At 37.5% G+C, this 24,431-nt stretch overlaps 1 protein-coding gene across 1 annotated transcript in view; it reads left to right on the top strand.

The window, feature by feature from the left end:
* The window catches only part of LOC106522671 (contactin-4), a gene marked incomplete at its 3' end in the record, with an annotated part of 36,044 nt that overhangs the window by 3,922 nt on the left and 7,691 nt on the right, over nt 1–24,431 (top strand). The window contains 11 exon segments of the mRNA XM_014015784.1: nt 909–1,041; nt 2,825–2,960; nt 13,109–13,284; nt 15,324–15,419; nt 15,549–15,752; nt 16,550–16,652; nt 16,963–17,147; nt 19,098–19,234; nt 23,169–23,298; nt 23,833–23,983; nt 24,201–24,328. Coding sequence (XP_013871238.1) covers nt 987–1,041; nt 2,825–2,960; nt 13,109–13,284; nt 15,324–15,419; nt 15,549–15,752; nt 16,550–16,652; nt 16,963–17,147; nt 19,098–19,234; nt 23,169–23,298; nt 23,833–23,983; nt 24,201–24,328 — 1,501 coding nt within the window.

Below are 24,431 nucleotides of genomic sequence, written 5' to 3'. Positions count from 1 at the left end.
GTGTGTGTGTGTGTGTGTGTGTGTGTGTGTGTGTGTGTGTGTGTGTGTGTGGATGCTGGCTGTAATACTGTATGGTTAGAGAGCAAGTTTAGTGTGTAGGTGTGTGTGGGTTGTGTGACATTCAGCAGATGGATATTACTATCTGTCCCTGGCCTATCTTGAACACCTCTTGAGGAAATTCCGCGTGCGTTTCTCGTGTGCAGACAAGGCTTATTCATGCACACGGCTTCACGCAGGTGCGAGCTAATGTACTCAAATCGGCAGACGCTCCCGCTCATGCTGCACTGCTCACTTTAACTGCTGCGTTATCGCCTGTTTCGCCATTGTGTGTATGTTTGACATTTCATAATTGCATCATTACTTGCTCAGTGCATCGCAATTTGCAACACATGCTTGGAGCAGACAGACTCTTGCCCTTGATTATGGACCTGAGTGGAATGGGTTCCTCATCAGGCTGTCTTGATTTCACCCCAGCATGTGGGGACACACATGCTGCTGTGGGTGAGTCTAATTGATGGTATGGCGCCCAATTTCCAGGTCCAAGTCTCCTTCGGGCAGAGCAGATCCAGCCAAGTGAAGGATGAGCCCAGGCAATGGTTGTTCCTCTAATAGATTGGCATGGTCTTCCCCCAACACTCCCACCATATGCCACCACTGGTATCACTCTCAGACATCTCCGAGGGCAGTATGTGGCACAATGAGGCATTGTCCCTGATTAGAAGTGGTAGAACGGACTGAAGTTTTGCATGTCTGACACCAAACAGCTCCTCCAGTTTACCAGACTTATCCTTCCACGACCAAGCAATCAAAGTACTCACTCTATTATTTTTTTCCCCAGGAAGGCTTTTATAGGAAATAATACATTAAATGGTTGAGGGGTTTAACGTCAAAAATCTTCATTTCAACAGGTCACCCTCCTTTCACTCTGAGAAGTGCCGTTTCAAAGCTTATTGGATGAAAGTCTCATTTATTCCTGGCTGCCAAAGATGACGCTGCCATGGAAACTGCTTCTATTGCTATCAATCATCAGCCGTCTGACAGGTAAAGCACCTTTTTATATAAAGTAATGATTTTTTTTTTTTTACATTTGGACATTCGGGTTTGTGGGACAGTGGGTGAAGAGATGTCAGGGATGATAGGAGGCCCCGGTTTAAAGGAGCACTCCTCACTATTGACTTTCATTCACAACCCAGACACAATGCTTTCCATCTTCTTCTTCACTCCACTGAGATTAGAACCCAGGGATAAGATATGACGCTTTTATTCTGTAATCTTTTCCGCGGCATTGTGCAAGAGCTTTCCCCTCCGTCACAGAAATGTATTTGTTCATAAAATTCACAATGTTTTCTATTCACCGAGAACAATCAGGGCAAATTACTCATCTGAGTGCATCTGCACACGATGCACCAAATCTTTGTGAATGATATGGGTGTTTTTTTTTTATTATTTTTTATCCATTGACATGAAGAACAGGCTTTTTAAGTCGTTCATTCTCAGATGATTTTGTTTAGAAGAAGAATTTAAACATGACAGAATCACTTCCAGCCTTTTTTAGTATCCAAACTCATTCTTCTTGTGAGACTATATAAAATCATGTCCTGATGCATCTCAGTAATCCAGGTAAAAAATCAAAAAGAAAAAAATTGTATAGGTCTTCTGGACGGGTTCTTCTCTAATGAAACGTTTCGTCTCTCCTCCAAGAGACTTCTTCAGTCTGAGAGTTTCAGGCAAAATTCAGGCTTTTAAGCCCTGCCTCCATGTGACTGATACTCACATCACATGGCTATCATTGACACCTAATTAACACTTATTGTTAACAGGGGGTGGAGTGATACTGGCAATAGCCATGCTGTAGGAGGGGGACAACTGAAAACGGAGGCCTCCACCTCTGTTTAATGATGGACGGTCTTTCTTCACAAAAATGGCTTCTTTTACTCCTCTCTCAAACCAACGTTCCTCCCCATCAAGAATGAGAACATCCTCATCTATGAAAGAGTGACCGCTGGCCTGAAAATGAGTGAAAACTGCAGAGTTCTGGCCATTAGACGTAGCTCGTCTGTGTTGGGACATTCTTTTGAACAGTGGCTGCTTTGTTTCCCCGATGTATAACTGGTCGCAGTCCTCCTGGCACTTAACAGCATATACAACATTGCTCTGTTTGTGCCGGGGCACCGGATCTTTGGGGTGAACCAACCTTTGCCGTAATGTGTTTTGGGGTTTGAAAGCCACTGGGACATCATGTTTAGAAAATAAACGTCTCAGTTTCTCCGAAACACCCGCAACATAYGGAATAACCACTGGTTTGGGTCTGGGTTTGGGGTCTTCATTTTCAAAAATGTGTTTCGGAGAAACTGAGACGTTTATTTTCTAAACATGATGTCCCAGTGGCTTTCTCATTCTTGATAGAGAGGAACGTTGGTTTGAGAGAGGAGTAAAAGAAGCCATTTTTGTGAAGAAAGACCGTCCATCATTAAACAGGGGTGGAGGCCTCCATTTTCAATTGTCCGCCTCCTACAGCGTGGCTATTGCCAGTATCACTCCACCCCMTGTTAACAATAAGTGTTAATTAGGTGTCAACGATAGCCATGTGATGTGAGTATCRGTCACATGGARGCAGKGCTTAAAAGCCTGAATTTTGCCTGAAACTCTCAGACTGAAGGTCTCTTGGAGAAGAGACGAAACGTTTCATTAGAGAAGAACCCGTCCAGAAGACCTAYACAATTTTTTTCTTTTTGATATAAAATCATGGAATAATAATTGTCAGACTCTGTTCAAATGAACTATTTTTCATTGTATTCTGAGGAAGTAAATGTTTATGTGACAGATTGCATGGACAGTGGGTCATACCATGGCCCACGGTGGAGGATGGAGCCGGGGGACTTGTTTATCCCTGTTGACTCCATAGAGGAAGAAGCCACCTTAACATGTGATGCTAAAGGAACGCCTCCTCCTCAGTACAGGTAAGAGCAAAAACCCTGTTTTCTAGTATGAATGTGACTGTCACTCTTTAGTGGATGCATTTAAATGGACCTAGTCCCGTGATTAGCAGATGAAAGGTGCAACGGTGTATAAAGGTCATAAATTATCAGAATAATGTTATGTTATTCCGAGAATAAAGTCATAATGTTTCGAGAAAACAAGTGGTACAAGAATAAACATATAGTAATGTTACAAAAAAAGTCTTATGAGAAAAAAAATGCAATAATATCATGATAAAAAAGTTGTACGAGAAAAAAACAATTATGCTAAAAAGATGTACGAGAATAAAGTCGTAATACAAAAAAGTCATACGAGAATAAAGTTACAATATTTTGAGAATATAGTCTTTAGTTACAATAAAAACATATGCGAGTAAAGTCATAACGTTATGATAAAGAAGTAAGAGAATAGTCATAATGTTACAAAAAAAGTTGTACGTGAATAAAGTCGTAATGTTATGAGAAAAAAGTTGTACAAGAAAAATATAAAAAGATGTACAAAAGTAAAGTCATAACACAAAAATACGTCGTACGAAAATAAAGTTACAATATTTTAGAATAAGTCATAATGTTACGATGAAAAGTTGTATGAGTCATAATATTACCAGAATAAAGTTGAAATAATATAAAAATAGAAAAGTTTTCGAAACAGACACATTGGTTTGAAGCACAATTGTTTTTAAGTCTTGCTACTGATAATAATTTAATGCTGATGTGTTAAAAAGATTAAGAATTTCATTTTTTTGTAAAACAGATACCAAAGAACAACTTCACAAGATGCTCAACATTCCTCATGATAATGCAGTGTTAAGATTGTTTTTTGGTGTAGGTCTCATATCATTATGACTTTATTCTCATAATTAGAAAAAAACATGTACATCTTATTCTGACCTTAGTACTCATGTAAGTATAGAAGCACAGAGCATAGAAGTGCATCTTTCACCACCTGTTTTAGAAATTTCATGGGTGAAAGTAATGAGTTTGTAATATTTCTTTCTTAATTTTTGGGCACATTTTTAAGCTTTATAATATACAAGGCTAATTAAAACTCAAAATGAAAAAGTTATTTCTCAGTTATTCTATTTTTTTATTTCCTGGTGGTGTTTCATTTTTCTCTTTCTCTCTTGAAAACATGTTGATGTGCACAAGGGCAAATGGAAAACAGTCCAAATAATTTTTTTAACTGACTATGTGGCTGATGAAATGAATTAAAAAGCAATTTAAAAAAAAGAAAAAGAAGAAGAAGAAGCGTTTTGTCAAAATGATGCCAAAGGTTTTGTTTTCTCAGTGATTTATATTTGCCTCGTTAAGACTTTTTTGATGCTGAGATGAAAGATGATGAAAACACAAATGTGTAGATGAAAATATCTTCAGACATACTGATTATGTCACTAACATGACTGATCACTGCGTTTAGAAAATAAACACGGCCGATTTTCCCTGATATGCAAGAAGAAACATAATTGTATCTTAATGGAACAAAGTAATAAAGACGTGCTTCATTTTCCTCTCATATTTAAAACAGAAAGATTGTCAACAGAGGATGTTGTTTGATGTAAAAACAGTGACTAAGGGCACTCAGATTGCATCATTTTTATCTATTCCCAAAAAAAGACATAAGAGCAAGTATTTTCCCATACCTGCACAGTGTTTGAGGCCGTCTGTTAGCAAAAATATTTCATAAACCACTGAATAGATTTTAATGAAAGACTCTTAAGTGCTACTGAAGTTGAGGTTTTTGGTTTCTGAGATAAAGACTTTTTTAGCAGAATTGTCATAAGTTATGTTCACATATCACAATGCCTCATTTTAAAATCTTTTTTAAATTACACGTTTTAATGTCATATCATGTTTATGCATAATATAATGTTTGTCTGTTCAAAGCAGGGATCATCAAATATGGAGTGATGTAGAGAAATGATTAGGAGAGCATGATGAAATTTGGCAAACACCTTATCGTTTGTTTTAGATATTATCGTTCCACTAATCTGAAAGAAGACACGCTACAAGAACAAGATAGGTGCAAATGCCAAAACTGAGAGAAGGATTCTCTTTTCTTTGTATAACTACAAATCTGTCCATTTGCAGCTTCCCACTCAGCCAAAGTCACTTTGGGTCATTCAGTGAGCAGAAATAAGGATTACTAATTGCAAGAGTATAATTTTCCCGTTGAAAAGAAAGTGTGCATTCTGCTCTATTCATTTTGTCCTAATTAGATTGAAATGCATACGGACACTCTGAGCAGTGGTGTCATTATGGCTTTACTGACTCATATTGACTAACACACCACCAATCTGCCGCTCCTCTCACCGGAGAGTTTCTTTCTCAGAGACACACATGTAGCATCTTAATGACCGTCTCTTTTTGTGAAACACCACGAGAACAATGCGGGTTGCTAGACACCAGTCGGCACTAACAGGCATTGATTACAATTACCTCGGGTGTTCGGCGTTTACTGCAGCGCAGCCAGGACACCTGAGCTGTGTGGTAGTGAAGGGAATAGTGTACGTTCGTTATTGTGGGCTTTTCACCACCTAATACCAGGTATTTCCATGTACTGATTAAAGGTGCAATGAGGATGTTTGACGCGGCGTCTCGTCAGACTGGCTGTTCAAGGCTCCTCATGCCCCTACTACCTCTCCGGCTTTGCTCTTGAAGTGTAAATGGGCTCCCATTGCTCCCTCGGCCCTTCTTCTCCTCTCCCTCTTTTTTCTTCCTCCTGACACTTCTGTCACTCTCATAAATATAAGTCTTTTAAACTGTGCACACACAGTAGCAGCATAGAAAGGCATAGGAGAGGAAAAGCATCTTCTTTCTCTTCTCTAAATGCAAAAGTGTCTCCGTTTTTTAAAAACCTAAACAAAAGGCAGCTTATGTAACAGTTTTTATTATCGCCCCCAGCCAAAGGTGAGGTGGTGATGATTTTTTTGTCATTTGACTGTAGCATTAAAATATCTCCTGAATCACTGAATGGATTTTGATGAAACTAATCATTTGATGCACATCTGCTACTGAATAACATTTGGAGTTAATCCCATTTAAGATGTCTGCCATGGCGAATCAACCTTAAACACAAAAAGTGCTAAAACCCAGACAGTTTTACAGATATTGAGCTCAAATTTGGGGTGGCAGTTGCTGAGAGTTGTACCTAACATATTCTCTCAGAGCTAACTAATCAAGCGAGATATGTGTTTCAAATGTTGCTCTTAAGTTAACTTTGTCTGTTTGTTAGCCAGTTATGTTACAGATCCACATATAAATAAAACTTTCAGAAAGTAATCATTAAATAGAAGTCTTCAAATCCAGTGTTTTTCAACCCTGGTCCTCAAGGCACATTGCCCTGCATGTTTTTAGATGTTTCTCTGCTTCAACACAGCTGATTTCAGTTAACAACCGATTAACAAGCTTTGGTTGAATTGTAACATTTGGATCATTTAAAGCAGGGAGACCTCTAAAACATGCAGGGCAGTGTGCCTTGAGGACCAGGGTTGGGAAACACTGTTCAAATCAATACATTTTAGAGCAGGGGTGCCCAAACATTTTCCCCGAGAGGGCCAAAATGAAAATCTATCCAGGGCTGCGGACCAAATGCAGTAATATAATACATGAAATACAAATACTTTTGTAAGTAAAGTCCTTTATTTTTAAAGATTATGCTATGCAATGGCCCTCTTTTGTTTTAGTCTGTGCACTTGGAGAAAGTCTGCCATACCCTCAAGTAGCAAAGGCTCATGGGATATTTCATAAATTGATAAAATATGAGGTTTTTGTGGCCTTATAAAGTGTGCAAATCTACATGTGGGGTCAAATCTGATCTAAAAATTTCTTGTTGTCATTTCATGTTTCATGTTTAATCCTAATAAATCAAAGATAAAGTCAGCACCATGAATGAAAACTACCTTCACTACAGCCCTTTTATATAGTCATTTGACCAATGGAAATACTGTGTTTCTACAAAGGATAACAGGTTACAACCTTGTAACTTTGGCAACTGTTGGTGGGCCAAATCAAATGGCTGCGGACCCCACTTTGGGCTTCTTTGTTTTAGAGGCTACCCATTTCAACATAGCCAACACAAATTTACCGACCTTAAAGTGCCAGTAATGTCAATTTTTGTAATAAACAGGAATGCATTTTTGGAAAGGTAACATTGATAAAATATTTCAGAAATAAATTTACGCCGCTGATATGAAAAGTTTTTGAGATAGAGTATTTGCATATGAAGTAAGAGGAAGTGATGAAAAGGGGAATGACTTAATGTCAACTGAGCATTTTTTTACAATAGCTAACAATGCAGACTGAAGAGAATAATCTGATGTTTCTTTAGATTGTTTTGAGTCTATCAGAGGGAAATGAGGAAGAGTCAGATTTCAAATAGCATTGTTTCAATAAACAAAACCAGGGAGTTTTCTTTCTTAATGTGTTCCTCTTTGATGTCACTTCCTGTTTCACTTTGGCTGAGCTACGTTCAAACGAAAATATACCAGTTATTTGACAAAATAAGTAAAATCATGTCTATTACGTATGCCAAGTTTCTTAAATATATAGAATTTTTTTATTTGAAGGATATGCCTGTCATAAGCACTTTAAGAAACAAAATTGTTATAATTAATCAATTTACAAAAATGTGACTAAGTTTGGTATAGTTGTAGCTGCAGTGCACTCACAACACAAACTCCAAGTGTTAATCATTGTGATTTTTGTGGATTTTATTTTAAATAGCCCTGTTCAATTGTTAGCAAAATACTTCATGAACCACTGAACCACTCAATGCAGTTCCCAGCAGGAAGTTATTGAGTGTATGTATATCTTAAACTGATTATCTTTTGAATTCAGTCCAGTTCAAAATGGCCACCTTAACTAATCAACACTAGCCAGCAGAAATTGACTTTAACTTGGTCATATTTACAGGTATTGTGCTAAAGTTTGGTGTGGTAGTAGCTGAGCTACACTACATTCTCAGCTGATTTCTTAAGGTATCATGAGATTGTGCCGGACTATTTCTGAGGCAAGGCATCAACCAATATGCATTCCTTCAAGGAATATCCCTTACATTGAAATTGAAATCTTCGTTTCAACCAGAAAGGATCACTCAGAAAACCATCCAAGTTTCTCGATGTCCAGATGGTTCAACATTACATCTTTATATATATATATATATATATATAAAGAAAAGAAAAATAAATTCTAAGCAGAGTGATTCATTTTTCTTGTTGCCAATCAATGATGGTAGCACAGAGCAGCAGAGGCTCTTCAAAGCAGGTCGAGAGGAGGGAAAAGTTGTGGCTGAAGGTTAAAAAGCTTAATAAAAGTGAGTTTACTCAGACGTTGGTGCGCTCTGACACATCACCCATGTACTCAATTCTTTAGATGTTTACTGACTCCAACAAATCAAATCAGCACCAGTGGAAGTGTAATGGATGTTGGTATCAAGCACTCATCTTTGTTCAATGACATGGATATACACTTTTAGAAATCACTTGAAATTTTGTGACAGAATTCATTTCCACGTAAGGAAAACATAAAAGACCGTCACTGATGAAAAGAAACAGGATTTTTTTTATGCTCAGAGAAAATAAAAGAAATTATGGAACCTTCTTGAAACATGACCTGTCCTTGAATCCATCTTCACTCAGTTTTAGACAGAAAAAAAAAGGATTTTCTCGTTGAATAATGAGACCAGTTTTAATCAATGTGTTAACCTTTTGCCTTTAAGAGTTCACTCAGGTGACTCGTTTATTAGATTTTTCAAACCCGCTGTGCAAATATTTTTGTTTCACACTCTCATGCCAGGAAATCGTTGGAAAGCTGAAACGGAGCGCGCAAAAGAGTCAAAATTGCATCTTTTGTTAGATCAGCTCACTGTTACCTCTTGCCAAGCGCTAATGTTTGGCCCTAATAATAAGTCAGAGGTGGAATAATGCCACATTATGTTAATCTAACGTGACAGAGAGGAGGTGATTATAGCCAGACTGATGAGTGCTTCTAAAATCTTCTTCTTGCCTTGAATAGCAGGGAACGGCTTTGTGTATGATACAGTAAGATTAAAATTTAATGATCCCTGTAGGGGGAGCGGGTTAACGGCAGCAGGAAGTAGTGTCAGAGGTAAATATAGAATAACAGACTGAAAAAAATTAAACATTTTTTCTGTTTTAATATTAAAAAAATTGGAAACCAACTGTTTAAAGTTGGCGGATGTATTGACATTTAAGCAATTTAAGCAGTTTGAAGTATTTACCGCATTCAGGACTGGGGTAGTAAACTGGCAGGTTGGCTTTTATTCTAAGCTCTTTCCGACTCGTACAACAAAGTTTTAAAGAGTGTCGGCTTCTCAAACAGGGACCTCAGCCCATTGGTTTATATTATTTACTGAGTTACAGCGCTCTCCCGCGGGGCGCACGCACAGCTCAGTGTGCAGACAGAAACATGACAGAGAGAAAGAAGCAAACCCACAGACTCATACACGTTCTGCCACTTCTGACTTCCTCTCTGACTGATTATGGCACAAGTAATAGCCAAAACCACAGAACAGGCAACCGTATGCTTGTGTTTAATTGTGCTACAGAAAATCTGATTTTTTTTTTTACCACAGCAGAGTTTTGTTGCTTTAAAGGTAAACGCTGTCAAGTATTAACGAGCAGCTTTTCTCTCACCATTATAGAAACTGCCTTATGGTAGAAACAGAAAGAAAATTGAGAATGAGAGCAGCTTAGTTTGGTTTTACTGACAGGACATGAGCACAAAGGAAAAAGTAAGAGGCTAGCAGATGTAAAGAGTTTGCACAAATTAGTGTTAAAACAATGTGATGACGCTACAAATATGCTAACTAGTGTAAGACCTCACTCAGAGCACAGACCGTACATCACTTTGGGTACTCCAAGCCTAAAGATAAAGCAAAATAGCTATGGTTTGAAAGAATAAAAAAAGGGTCAAATTTAAAAGCAGCTTCCATTAATTGTGCAAAAATTACAAGCATGTTTGTTTTACAGCAGACGCAAGATTTTCCTTTTCTTTCTTCTTGCCTTGTTCTGTTCAAGGAGACATATCTTGTCTTTAATTCCTTCTTCTTCACATTTAAATCATTCGGTTGGACTCTATGTAAAGTGGAACTGCAATGCTTTGGTCTGAATTCCTCCGCTCTTCTTTCACCCCTTTTATGAGGTGTGTCCCAAAGCAACAACACCTTTTTTTCACTTAATGAAAAGATGTGAACAAGGGAAGACTTTTCCATCCAGCCTTACATGTTGGAGCCAGAGTCTGACCCAGAGCGAGAAAATGAAAACCACAAAATTGAAGTTGGTAAGTCCAGATCATATTTGGCAGTTCGATGGCGAATTTTGTGAGTAGTTCAGAAAACATCAACGAAAATAAAGAAAACTGAACAAGCTGAAAAATATGACCAAACAGAAAATAAAGATATCTATGCGGCACATAGAGAGACTATTCACATTTTCTGCACTAGATAGACTCAAAGTGCACAACAAAATGCATTTCACAGCCTAAAAAATGGATTTTGCATATGTTCTGTTTAACTGATTGTAGAATTGTAAATCTGCTAGATTAAAAAAAAATGTCAAGACATTGTTTTGGGGAATCAATTGAAGCTGGACCTCAAAAAAGACTGAAAAGCACAGAAAACTGAGCAAAAAACAAACCTGTTAAAGAAATCTGTGCTTTCTGGCTGCTAATATTCTATTTGCCTTTGAGCAGACTGAAAAGTGGGCAAGGGAGGTATCATGTTGTCATGATACCTTCTATTTGCCTTATCAGTTTTTTTCCCTTTTGTCGCAGTTTAAAACATGTTAAACATGTTGAGCAGCTGGTGTGACCAAAAAAAAAATATTGTTGGCATCTTACAACAGTTTTATTGTATTTCCAGTAACCAGAGCTGTTTTATTATTGTTCCTGGCTTTACTGTCTCTTTGTCAGCCTTTTTGTTGACTGGTTGTTGTCTTCCTCTTTCAGCTGAATATAAAAAAGCTACTTTTTTAATAAAGTGAAGCTTTGCTGCTGGATTCTCACTAAATCGTAATGGCCGAAGCAATCAACTGGCAGAGCTTAAGGCCATCCACCTGTGGTTAAAACCCTAAAGTTTAAACCAGTCAGGCGTAGACTGGCAGATACTGTATTAATGCTTGTCAAAAAGGGCATCTCCTATTAACAGACTGACTCAACATGAAAGGCATTATTGATCTGACAGGTCAAATCTCACTGATATTAGATGGTGAAAAAGGTCTCATCTGCTACATCTCCTCTGGACTCCTTTATTTTGACAGATGTGCTGAGCAGACCGCGAAACATATCAGGTTAGGAATTTTAATGATTTATTTGAGAGATGAAATGAAAAATTCATCCTTAGACCAATTGGGGGTAAAAGGGATGTCTGAAAAGGTTTTAACAACACATAAATAACAAATAAACCAGATCTGAAAAGCACAGGCATGGTCTTATAATTAAAGGATTAGCATTCATTGAAGGAATGCAGATTGCCCACCAGCACCCAGAGTTTTAAACTGAAATCATCTGAGAAATGACAAAGTTGAAACCATTTTGGTCCCCTTCAAAACAAATGTATGTCCAATCTCATGTGAGTGATCTCACATTATTAGCTACATCAAATATTAGCTTAATAAATGCAAAATTGACTGAGTTACAGCCAGTTTTGTGTCGGTTAAGGTCAATAAGCTGTCGTGTTCAATTTGAATTAGACTGACTCCAAATATTAATCAGTTTATAAATGTGCACTTAAAGAGGACATATGCAAAATCCACCTTTTTAGCTGTTAAATGCATTTTGTTGTGTACTTGGAGTCTCAAAAAGAGCAGAACATTTTAATTTAGTCTCTTCTGGTGCTGTATAGATAACTTTATATTCTTTTTTGGGTCATATTTTTCAACCAGTTCTGTTTTCTTTTTTCTATGACATTTTCTAAACTATACCTTCACAATATTTGCAGCAAAATTGTCAAATAAGGTCTGGACGTACCAACTACAATTTTGTGGTTTTCATTCTCCTCTCATTCTGGCTCCATCGTGTAAGGCTGGATGGACCAGTCTTCTGTTGTTGACATTGTTTAATTAAGTTGAAATGAAAATGTTTCTGAAGCTCAAGATAGTCATAAACCCTCTTTTTCAAATTGGAATGGACAGCTCTGGAAGCTGGAGGGGGCCGGGGTGTTAAGGTTGGATTTAAAGAGACAGCCTCAAAACGAGTTGCTCTGAGACACACCTCAGAACAGGGGTGAAAGAGGGGCTTGTGGAGTTACAATAAGGAGGAATTCAGACCAAAGCATTGCAGTTCCACTTTATATAGACCCCAACTGAATGATTCAAATGTGAAAAAAGAAGTATTTAAAAGCATGACGTGTCTCCTTTAATTATTACTTTCTAAAAGTTTCATTAAATGTTTCACTTTGCAAACAGACTGATAGAGTTGACCAAGGTTCAAATAGTTACTGGCAAAACTAAGATCTTGTACAATCTTTTTTTATATTTTAGTACATAAATTGGGGATCAGTCTGAGCTACCACACTAATTTCTAGGTCAATTTTTGTAGGACTGACCGAGCCGTGGACATTTTTGTGTTTTAGAATACCAGATTTGGGTTGCTTTCAAAAGTTAATCAGTTGTATCTGAGCAACCAGTGATTATCTTGTTCAAGTTTCATTAAAATTTATTTCATGGTTCATTATCATTTTTTAGTAACAGACAAACAAACAAACACACACACACATAGGCAACAACATTTGCCTTTTGGAGGCGAGTGATAAAAAGTGAGTGCTGAGGTTGAGGTCATTCAAATTATCATCAGCAGATTTGTTTTGATCACCATGCACATCATAATCAACCGTCATGTTTAAAACATCTTCAGACTTGTGATGAGTCTTTTTTTTTTACTAAAAAAAGAATTATCAAACCTGATCATGACTATATTTTCTGTTCAATTTATTCTACAACTCTTTTTAGTTTACTGATACCAGCGTGAGTGAGGTTGTACATTATTATCCTCCACTGAGTAGGTTAGCGTAGTGGGATGTAGTTTTCATTCATGTCTTGTCAAAGCACCTTGTCTGATAGAAAGAGATGGACAGAACGATTTGCCAGCGACTGATGGCGTCTTTGCCCTCACAGATGGTCACTAAACGGGACTCTCATAAATCTGGGCCTGGATCGGCGGCGGCGTCTGTCTGGGGGCAACCTCATTATAAGCAATCTGGATCGCTACCAGGATGTAGGAATGTACCAGTGTATGGCCTACAACACTGTTGGAGCTATCCTGAGCAGGAGAGCCAGTCTACTGTTTGCCTGTAAGTTTTATTAAATATTTTATTTGACTTTTTACAACAAAAAAAGGAAATCTCCTGATATGAAACTGCATTTATCAGCATGCTGCATTGTTGATGTGAGTTGACTCTGAATGTTAGGCTACAGCTCACTACTATATAATATGGGGCGCCAAGTGTAAAATGAAATGCAAAAAAAAATGTCATTACCACATTTTTATTAATTAGCTCACATTCTCAGTTTAAAATCCAAGGTAAATTTTCCACTAACATTTTATTGTTATTTAGCTCATTGTTCTTACATTTTGCTAGTTTTTACTAAATGTTACATTTAAATGTTATATATAAATGTCCAAATTTAATCTTAAAAGTTGCAGCAAAAGCTTAAATTTAAGAATTTCAGAATGGAACACAGCCTCTGCCGTTGGTGCGCAGCTTTTGTTGTGACATCATCATTCTGCTACTAAAACAAATGCTAACACTGCTAATGCTGCTGACGGTGCTAACGCTGCTGAAGATTGCATTCAAAATTTAAATTCAATATGTGTTCATTGAAAACAATATGGATGGTACCTGATGTTTGGCAATTTGTAGTGCAGCTCTGACACTGCAAGATTGATGTCTTATAGGGAAGTCTTATAAGCGTTAGCACCATTAGCAGTGCTAGCGCTCGATTTTGTCGCAGGGTAATGACATCATAACAAAAGGCAAAGTCTGTGTTCCATTCTGAAATATTTAAATGCAAACTTTGACATTTAGCTACAACATTTACATTCAGACTCACAACTTTAGGTTTAGCATTTAATATTTAGACATACATGTAACCTATAAATTAAAGTTAAAGCTATAGCCCTTTTAGATTAACATTTAAGCCTTATGCTTCACTGCCTCCATGAACCTGTTTCAACAGCAGAGTTGTGACATGTTCTCAGCTTACATATCATGGTAAACATGTTTCTACTGAGAAACTGAGCATTTTGACCTTATCAATCTTTTCATACACATGTTCAAAGACAAGGTGCAAATTAACTAAAAAAAAACTCTTACTCATAAATCTGCACATTACACTTCATTGTGTACTGTGACAAAAGATGCAAAATGTCAAGTACTTAAAGGCAATCAGTTTAATTTGAAAAAATTTGGTTAAGGAATATAATTGAAAAAATTTGTTTTTGAGCTTTAAGAACAGATGAAATGAGAGTTAGTCTGTTTGGAACAGATGGCCAGTCCCTTACTGGAGAACTAATAGGCACCAGTAAGGTGGAGGAAGGTTGGTGGCATGAGCTGCTGTCAGTACGGATGAGCTCTTTAGACCTTTTTTAACTGTGAAGATTGACTGAAAATCTCCTCCAAAACCTGCTGCCAGTTTCTGGAAGGTGTTTTTTTTTTTTTTTGCACTGTGGTGCAGCAAAATGATTGCGGCATTCAGTGAAACCACTATCTGCATGCTATCATATTCCATGTATTCCACTCAAATATTAGAAAATAGTAACTTCACTTTTTTTGCTTAAATCTGAACAATTTTTTTTTCTCAAACTAAAGATTTACAATTGAGGTAACTTAAAAATAAACTATAAACTCAAAAATACTTTTTTAGCACCTTTGGGTTGAACTTACCACTGCATTAAACTGCAAACACATAAACAAGCTAGGGAAAAAAATCATTCTGTTCTTTTAGTCGCCTAGTAATTATATTCATGCATATATTCCCCTGAGCAAGTCAAAACCCACTTTTCTATTGTTAAACATTCAGGTTTAAGTCCTAATGACATTTTGGATTGCCTGAGAACATTGTATTTACTGAAAAATAATTCGCTTTAGATGAATACAATTTGCCTAATATTTGTGCATGCAGTGTAGAAATTATACCCAATAATCCGCTCAGGTCTTAGGTCAGTTTCTTCCTTCCAGGAGTTATAGAAGTAAAAAAATTCTCATTAGTTTTCTTACCATCTTGTGTCAGGATCTTTCTGGCGCTGGGTTTCACACACAGCTCTGCTGCACTTCCTTTGTATATGTAAAATCCAGGGGTGATCTATTTCTCCTTTCATTACTTTCCTCAGACTTAGATCATTTCAAAGTTCACACCAGAAGCGCTGTGTCGGTGCGAGAAGGACAAGGAGTGGTGTTACTGTGTGGCACTCCTACTTCCTCCGGAGGTAAAAAGCGCCTGCTTTCATTTGGACACAAAAGATTAAAGACTGAAATCAAAACCTTGCTGCAATTATTACCCTTTTTTTAGTGGTCTCGTTTAGCTAGCTTACTCTCAGTCCTTGTTTGTCTTTTAGACCTTACTTATGCGTGGGTCTTCAACGAGTATCCGTACTTCGTTCAGCAAGACAACCGGCGTTTCGTCTCCCAGCAGACGGGCAACCTTTACATCTCAAAGGTGGAGCGCTCTGACGTGGGTAACTACACGTGTGTTGTGATGAACAGCATCACGAAGGGCAAGGTTCACAGCTCGCCTACGTCTCTCATTCTCAGGACGGACGGTAAGGCTTGACAAGGATGCTTTTTAGTCTTGTTTTTATGGGCTCCTTATTTTTTAGGTCGCTGTTATCAACAGATTAGCATGAATGCTTTTTTGGCCTGTTGTGCCTCACTGATTTTGAGGCACTGAGTGCTAATGGAGAGCAAACAAAGCGACCTAAATCTTCCCATTGCTGACTTGGCTTTCTTATAATTTGCATTTGCTCTAAAAGCTTTTCTTTCTGCTTTCCCTTGAATTCTCCAGCTCCTTCTTGGGGGTCTTGTTGTTTTGTTCTCTGTTATGCTTTCATAGAAAGACTGAATAAAGATCGCCTTGAATGAATTAAACATGAGTCATACGTCACTGGACCATTACATTGAGTGTTCTGGTGGCTCAACCAGTTAGTTTCCACTCAGTGTACTGTACATGTAGCCGCATAAATTTAAATCCCATTGCATCACTGTCTGATCGTGATCTTCACTGCCTTCCCTGAATACTGATATAAACAATAAAACTGCCCACTCAAGCTTTGAAATAATAGATAAAAAGCTGCAGACTGGAAAAAAAAACAAGACATTAATTCCCTCCTCTCCCAGAAATTTAAATAATTCTGCACTATTATTTCACAACTTCCTGGTGATATTACACTTAAGTGAGGCACTGCTACGAGTTTGCCCATGAGAGTGTTTTGCTTGTGTGTCTTTTGTTTCTGCTCTGTTGGTTGTACAGAACCATTGTCTAGTTCACAGTGCCAGCCATATTGCTTGTGAGCTATAAAGAATGGAAGAGTGAGCAGGTTCTTGTGTTTGCTTTTTGTAGGAGTGATGGGTGAATATGAGCCGAAAATAGAAGTTAATTTCCCTGACAATGTACCTGCTGCAAAAGGATCAACAGTTACTCTGGAGTGTTTCGCCCTTGGGAAGTAAGCTGAAATTCCTCAAAGAATGTTTTTAATTTTCCTCTCGCCTATTATTCCAGGTGAGAAACCTTTGGATTTCTTCATAGTACAGTTGCTCTGGCAATTAGGTTTCTCAGTGTGTGGAATAAACTTGCAGAAATGCTTTGTGCGTGTGTGTGTTGGGATTGGATTTAGACTCAGCCATTTATCCAGTGGGGGGAGCACAGAGTAGGTTTTTAGACTTCATCAAACAGTTCTTTGTTGCTGGATTGTGACAGACACAACATGCAGCCTGAGCGACAAGTTTAAGGTTTGCTTCCTCTGTTTCTTGCAGCCCGGTCCCAGAGATCACCTGGAGGAGAGCCAACGGAGTCCCGTTCCCCAGCAAAGTTAAAATGAAGTACTCCAACGCTGTGCTGGAGATCCCTAGCTTCCAGCAGGATGACACGGGAGGGTACGAGTGTGTGGCTGAGAACAAGATGGGCAAGAACATGGCTGCTGGTCGACTGGCTTTTTATGGTACTCTGTCGTTATAACATAACCCAACTATTACTGTTAAAACATTAAAATGCATATGAAGTAGTGATGTGCGGATCCATACAGAAAAATCAATACAACCGGTAATACCGGTTGATGCTTTGATACTTTAGTCATTTCAGGTAATGCATATCATTAACTGGAACACAGTGGAAAATATTTGATCTATCAAAATCTTATTTAAATCATACACAGTTGGTAGGAACTGCTTTTTCTTCTGCCTGGCTACTTCTTAACATTTACCAGACACATTTTGCACAAAGTATCAGTATTGGATCAGTACTAGCTTAAGTTTTACTTTGTACCAGAATCGGAAAGAAAATCGGTGGTACCAAACATCACTGATATGAAGTAAAATACACTAAATATCATCCATTTTGAAAAATGTCTTCACTTTGTTGATGCTAACTCTACTAAGTCAAGACACTATTGAGATAAAAAAAAAGTGTTTTATCTGTTTTTATGAAAACTGGAAACAAACAAGCTGTTACTGTTGGTAATTTGAAAAGGAATTTTATGATTGATTCTGTCATAATTTACTTTGATGTTTTTTTTAAACGAGCTGTTTTTTATGTAACATTGTTCACGTATACTGTATAGAATACCATCGGAAAGCAGACAATCTTGCATTTTGATTCATCCATCACAGGTGATCAATGGCAACAAAAACACAACAAAAACAATAGAAAATGGAGCAAATTCTCCCACCGAACCTCCTGGTAAATCAACAATCAATGTTATCTTAACAAAACTCATATTTTGTTATTGATTAAGTTCCGAGAAAACAGTTTGGTTAAACATTTTACTAAAAAACATTTTTCTACTGCACATCTTCACAAATGACTATTATTGATAGTTTGTTTCCTGTTAAAACTACAGTTTGCTTGGCAATTTTATTGGTAACAAAAAGTAAGCAAACAAAAAAATAAACTACAATATTGTCCTTATAGTTTGAACTTGAAATATTGATTTTTTTTATTATTAAATACATTTGTACCAGTAACATTAAGAGTTTTACTATTTAGAGACTATATTGGAGTTTTTATTGTTGTTGTTGTTGTTGGTGGTGGATTTTTTTTTTTTACAAAAATAACCAAAACCAAGCATGTGCTTAGTATGATTCAGCTCTGTGATGAAGATGCCTACACCACAGATGAGCATTTAAAGGATTTTTCGTGGAATTGAAAGCCAGTCACAATAGAATATGTTTTATTATGTTTAGTCATGTGCTGCCACTAAAGCCACATGTCTAAATCAGTCTGCTTTCTGTTTGAGATGTGTCAAACTAATCAGAAGGAAGACATAATGTCCAACAGGCCTGGTACTTTAGAGGCAAAAATAATCTTTAATGTCATCTTGGATTCTAAGAATTTATGTTTTTTTTTGGACCCTTGCTCCTTTGAGCTGATGTTTTTCCTTGAAAATTGTAAAAAGAGGGAAAAATGACACCCATGACATTAGAATTGGCAGAATGCATAGTGCCTGCAAAGGGAGCTATGCTTATTAAGAGGGCTGTATTTTCCCTCATGAAATATCCTGAAAAGTTGTGAAAATGCCATGCAGGAAGGAAGTTGTGTGCAAAAGTAATGATTTTTTTATACGCTCGGCTGAGGTGACAGGTGAAGTTCAGGTGGGCGGTGATTTTGGTGCTTTTATTTTATTTTTTTATTCCACCAGCTTCCCGCTTTGTGATTCAGTGTTTAATGGCTGTCTTGTGTAGCCGTGGGCTCGCAGCATATATAAGCAATGAAAAATTCAATCTTCTTTCCTCCGAGCCCTTAAAGACAAACCCCTTCTGCTTGAGCTACCAACCTATGGCTCCTTTGAACTATTTAAGACGAAGCATATTTAATGACAGAGTGTTGCTTTTTTGGAATTTGTCCTCTAGGTTCCTGTGAGATTTTTCACAAGAGTATATTTCTATGTCCTCAGCCAAGCCCCAGTGGATCCAGACCATGAAGGACACAGCCCTGGCCATAGAGGACAGACTCTACTGGGAATGTCGAGCCAACGGCAAGCCCAAACCCTCCTACACGTGGCTGAAGAACGGCCAGCAGCTCCTCTCAGAGGTAAATTCCTGCCACCTACAAGTGTTTCATTCAGAAGTCCTCATCTGTGGCTCATCGTTGCGTTTTAAAGAGCCGGGCGTAAAACATGTTGCTGTTTTCCTGGGTGCAACTTAAAGATGGGCGACATGAATTTAACTGTCGCTGTTTCTGCTTCACCTTAGCAGATTACACAGTCATATAGAGTGGATCGGTCTGGTTCCCAAGAGATTGCTCCATTTTATTTGAATGGAGTTGAGGGTTGTTGTTTATTATTCATGGTGAATATTTGAGCTCCTTGAGATTTAGCAACAATGGGCTTAATCTACTGTGAAATATACTATACAGAGCTGCACACCTCACTCTAAACCACTAGAGAAATGCATATTGTCTTTCATATCAGTAGCTTTAAACTTGGTTGATTCCAGCTGGATTCTGAAATGTTTTTTGTTTGTTTGTTTTTATCAACATTTAATAAAACTTGGGGCAAAGCTTTACATATTACCAGAGTTACATCATATTCAAAGAAACACTTCTAAATGTCATTTTTTTTTAATTTAGAAGGAATTTTTACAGCAAGAAAATCTGAATTTGCATTTGCCATCTACATAGTAATAAAAGGTTATTTTTTTCCAGATGGCCATTTTGGTAGTGACGTGCAGATCGGTATTGAAATACTGATACTACAGATACCAGAACTTTATGCTCTAGAATCAATACTAAAATCAAAATATGGATACTTTGATACTTCAGTCATTTCAGGTAATGTATATAATTAGGAACACAGTGGAAAGTAAGTAAACTATTGAAATGTTGTGGAAGAATTGTGAAATACTGGTGGGAACTACTTTTTGTTCCGCCTGTGTAATGTGTAAGCACTGTGGCACGTGCTCAGTCACTCAGTCTGTAGATGTTACATGTTTCATGTTTTCATGTTAAAATGTTCATAAATTAAGATGTAAGTTTTAATTTTTATAGTAGTTCTTGATTACTAAACAATTATTTATTAAATGGTTTTATTATTTTACTACTTTTTTATAGGATTGTGTCCTCCGGTTCGGTTGGTTTTTCTGTTGTATTAGCTCGGCTATACTACATCAATACATCTAAATAAATTACTCTGATGTCTTATATTCTTTATGAAGCAGTGATTTGAAAAATGCTCCCTTTTTAGATTTACCAGCAACATTGGGTGTATTTGCACAAAGTATCTGTATCGGATCAGTATCACCAATACCAGCCTGAGTTTTACTTGGTATTGGAATTGGAAAGGAAATCGGTGGTATTGAACATTTTTTGGCCAAGTTTTTTTCAACATTTTATTGTGTTTCATATGGATTCAGTTTATTCTTTTTATCATTCCGCTAAAATGTATCACAATAACAAAAATGTATTTTTAAAGGCTGCACATCCATGTGTCTCTCCATCTTCTGGGTTCAGATCCAGCCATCTTGCTGGGTTGTTCCAGGATTAGTTTTGAGCTCTTCTAGATTGTTTTGAACTTTTCCCTTAACTTGCTGGCTTATTGGTTGTGGCACTCTAAGGCTTATGCTTGCTGTTTCTTCTGCACCTATCATGCCCTTTGTCCAAACTAGTCTCCCAATTCAAAATGACCATCTCATCACTAGGGATGAGTACCGAATTCGATACCTTTTGATGTAAAGACCGAATTTTGTCGGTACTACCGATTATCTATTCATGTAACATCAAACGGTACCATGTTTCAGTACCTAAACGCATTATTGCGACCGGTTTGGCGCAAGAGTGGTGAGTTTTCCATGCTTGTCCTGAATGCAGCATCATGCAAAAGCAGCAGCAGCCACTGGTAAACAGAGGCAGAGCTCGGTCTGAACTAGCTTGAAAGCCTCACAGCTCCTGGAGTAAAACTCGCCGAACAGACCACCTCTGAATTATCTGGTGGATTAATTATCTTGTGAACACAACGTTCGTTTGCTCAAAGTAAATAAAATACCGCCACTTTCTTTATTTCGTCCGCCATTAAACAGAGACCGACAGAGGAAAACAACAGAGGCACTTGTCGACAGTCCGAACGCGTCTGACCTAAAGAGCACAAGCAGCCAACTTGAAGTGTTGGAGCGTTTTGGATGCTCAAAACGTAGCTTGAATACCTTTTATTTATTTGTATCCATCCTCTTTTGCTTATTTGATTTAAATGAAACTTATTTGCTTTCCATGGACCTCCATCACACATTTTTCTAGCAGGGAAATGACATCAATAGAAACACGTGGAGCTGGATTTTAATTTGTGCAATAAGACAAAACAGTCTTGTTGTTTTCAAGAGTTTGCACTTTAAAGAAATAAGTTACACAACTGATGTTACAATACAAAGAGTTGGATGTTGTCTTGATATTTCTTAATTTTATATATATTGAGAAATAAAAAAACAAAAGTTTATTATTGAAAACACACACATAAAAAGTACCGAAAATTGGTACCGTTAAGTACCGGTACCGATTCCCAGGTACCTTATATTGGTACCGAATCGATTCAAACGTCAAAGGTACCCAGTTTTTCACTGTAGACATGATGGTGATGAGGTGATGCTCTGCCTCCCTTTGCTTTAGAAGCATGGAGAAATCCAGACAGAGGAGATGATGCCGAAAAAGTTCAATCTGTGTTCCATCAAATCGGGGGATTTTGCTTCTTCTGGTCTGAGAGTCTGTGGTCTATCTTTTGCCTTTCAGTGAGTAATGACTTCTGCCTGTCACTCTGCCATAAAGCCTTTAGAGATGGAGGGCTGCACTGATGGTTTTCTCATCTCCAGAAAGGAACTCTGGGTCTCAGTCTTGCTGATCACTGCCTTGTTGGTTACCTGTCTGATCCAGGCCCTTAATCCTTCTGTATTACACTGTTTATGCCTTCAGAAATGTTTGTCTCTCCTCACCTCCTGGTCCACTTTTCACATGTCCCATTAAGTGTGAGACTTTATATAGGCTGGATGTGTCCTTCTAAATATGTCCAGTGATTTCCAGACACAGGCGATAATAAACCAGTGGTTTGAGGGCCATATGAAGGCCACAAGCTAAATTAGAAAAAAAGACATAATTAAAAGCAGGAATCTAAGTGTGAATATAATTTATTATTTATTATCATTTAGATTTGTTCTGTTTAATGAAGAGAGATTGTCAAGTAAATTTTCAATTAAAACTTCAATCAAAACAAAATAAAGATTTTTTGTATGCTTAAATATGCTTTCATAAAATGTCTGCTGTCATAAATAGACAGCAAGGTTTGAAATAAATAGAACAGACTGGCCTTAATTAACAAAAAGATGACTAATGAAAAATAGGCTCTTCGCTGTATGCTTAGAAAAATGTTGGCTCTTGAGCAAATTTGTTGATGACCCCTGATTTAAAGGACAAGAGACAGATGTTGGATGAATCAGAGCTAAGCTGCAAGTACATATAAGGAGTTTGCTTACTCTGTTATTTTTTCAGTACATTATACTAAAAGGAAGCAGTTTGTGAATAATGGACACATCTATAGGAACAAATAAATCATCCAAATGGTTCTTAAATATCAGAGAAGGATTCTTTCAAAAATGGCTGAAAACCCGTTCCTAGCAAAAACAATGAGCAAGTTCGTCTTAAAGGTTACATATCATGTAAAATCCACTTTTTTAGCCATTAAATGAATTTTGTTGTGTACTTAGAGGATCTATGAGTGCAGAAAATTTGAATTTAGTTTCTCCTGGTGCTGCGTAGATATCTTTATATTCTGTTTTGGTTTTATTTTTCAATTCGTGACATTTTCTGAACTATTACAAATTATTTGCAACGGAACGGCCAAAAAAGGTCTGGACTTATCAACTACGATTTTGTGGTCTTCATTCCTCTCTTGCGTTTACATTTGTTCAACTCTTACAATTGTTTACAAAGATTTACCAGATTATGACTCTTAGGCAATAATACCTTTCTGTCATCCCTTTCTTCATAGGATAGGATCCACGTGGAAGACGGAGTCCTGTCAGTGTCCGTGCTGACACTATCTGATGCTGGCATGTACCAGTGTGTGGCTGAGAACAAACATGGCGTTATATATTTCGCTGCTGAACTAATGGTTTTAGGTAGGATGGCATTTATCTTTTAAATCCCCAAATCATTGTTACCAAAGGCTCTAAAAGGTCATCTTACTGTCTTTTTTAAAGGTTGCCTGGATTAACAGATAGAGGGGTCAGTGAGGAGGATTTGGTGGGGGTCAAACACATTTAAAATAATCTTTGTGTGACAGTCTTCACTTTGATGTGATGTGGATGCTGTGATAAATACCCAAGTCCCCGTTGAGTGATAAACTTTTATCTCTTGCAGTCAATTTGCTTAAAAGTTAGTTTTATTTTCAGATTGAATGTCTTACATTCAGCCATTATCAGACACTTTGATTCAAAGAGGCTTACAATTGGAAAAATAAAGTTAAATAATTAAAAAAAAAAGCTCAAATGTTGCTGTTTTTTTATTTAACTTCCTTTACAGTTGTTTGAAATGTCTGTCTCACTCACTGTAGCATTTAATGATTTTTCACAGATTGAATTACAACTTGCTTCAAATGTCTTGTGAGATTTGCTGCAGTCTTGTACTAAAGACAGTTTACTGTTTCCCATCAGCCTCTCCTCCAGACTTCACAGGCAACGTCCTCAGAGCTTTGCTCAAAGCCAAGGCAGGAACTACAGTCACTCTGGACTGTAAACCCAAAGCCTATCCCACAGCAAGCATCTTATGGAAGAAAGGAAACCTGCCTATCCACACGAATGACAGGTAATCACCGAAACAAGTTAGTATTCTTCTCTGTGAATCTAATTAAAATAGCCCCCTCCCCTCCCCAGGTCTAATCAATACCGACTCCACGTAAACACACTTCCTCACTAAAAGATGTCTGCTTTTCTACAGAACACTGACAAAAAAATTAATTATGGTTTATTTGATGATTAAATGAGTTTTTGTTCCTGCCGTCTCTGTTTGCACACTCCTATAGGATCACACTTTCCCCAGACGGAACTCTGAGGCTTGCGAATGTGAGCAAATCTGATGCAGGCAGCTACACGTGCTTCGCCAGGAACAGATTTGGGATGTCAAGTACAACTGGAAGGCTGCTGGTTACGGGTGAGTTTCTGCAATTACTGCTGTTTTTTTTTATTGTGTGTGTGTGTGTGTGTGTGTGTGTGTGTGTGTGTGTGTGTGTGTGTGTGTGTGTGTGTGTGTGTGT

Source organism: Austrofundulus limnaeus, unplaced genomic scaffold (genome assembly GCF_001266775.1).
Source record: "Austrofundulus limnaeus strain Quisiro unplaced genomic scaffold, Austrofundulus_limnaeus-1.0 Scaffold134, whole genome shotgun sequence".
NCBI lineage: Eukaryota > Metazoa > Chordata > Actinopteri > Cyprinodontiformes > Rivulidae > Austrofundulus > Austrofundulus limnaeus.
Note: the sequence above shows the minus strand (reverse complement) of the source record. Positions and strands in the feature narration are given on the sequence as shown.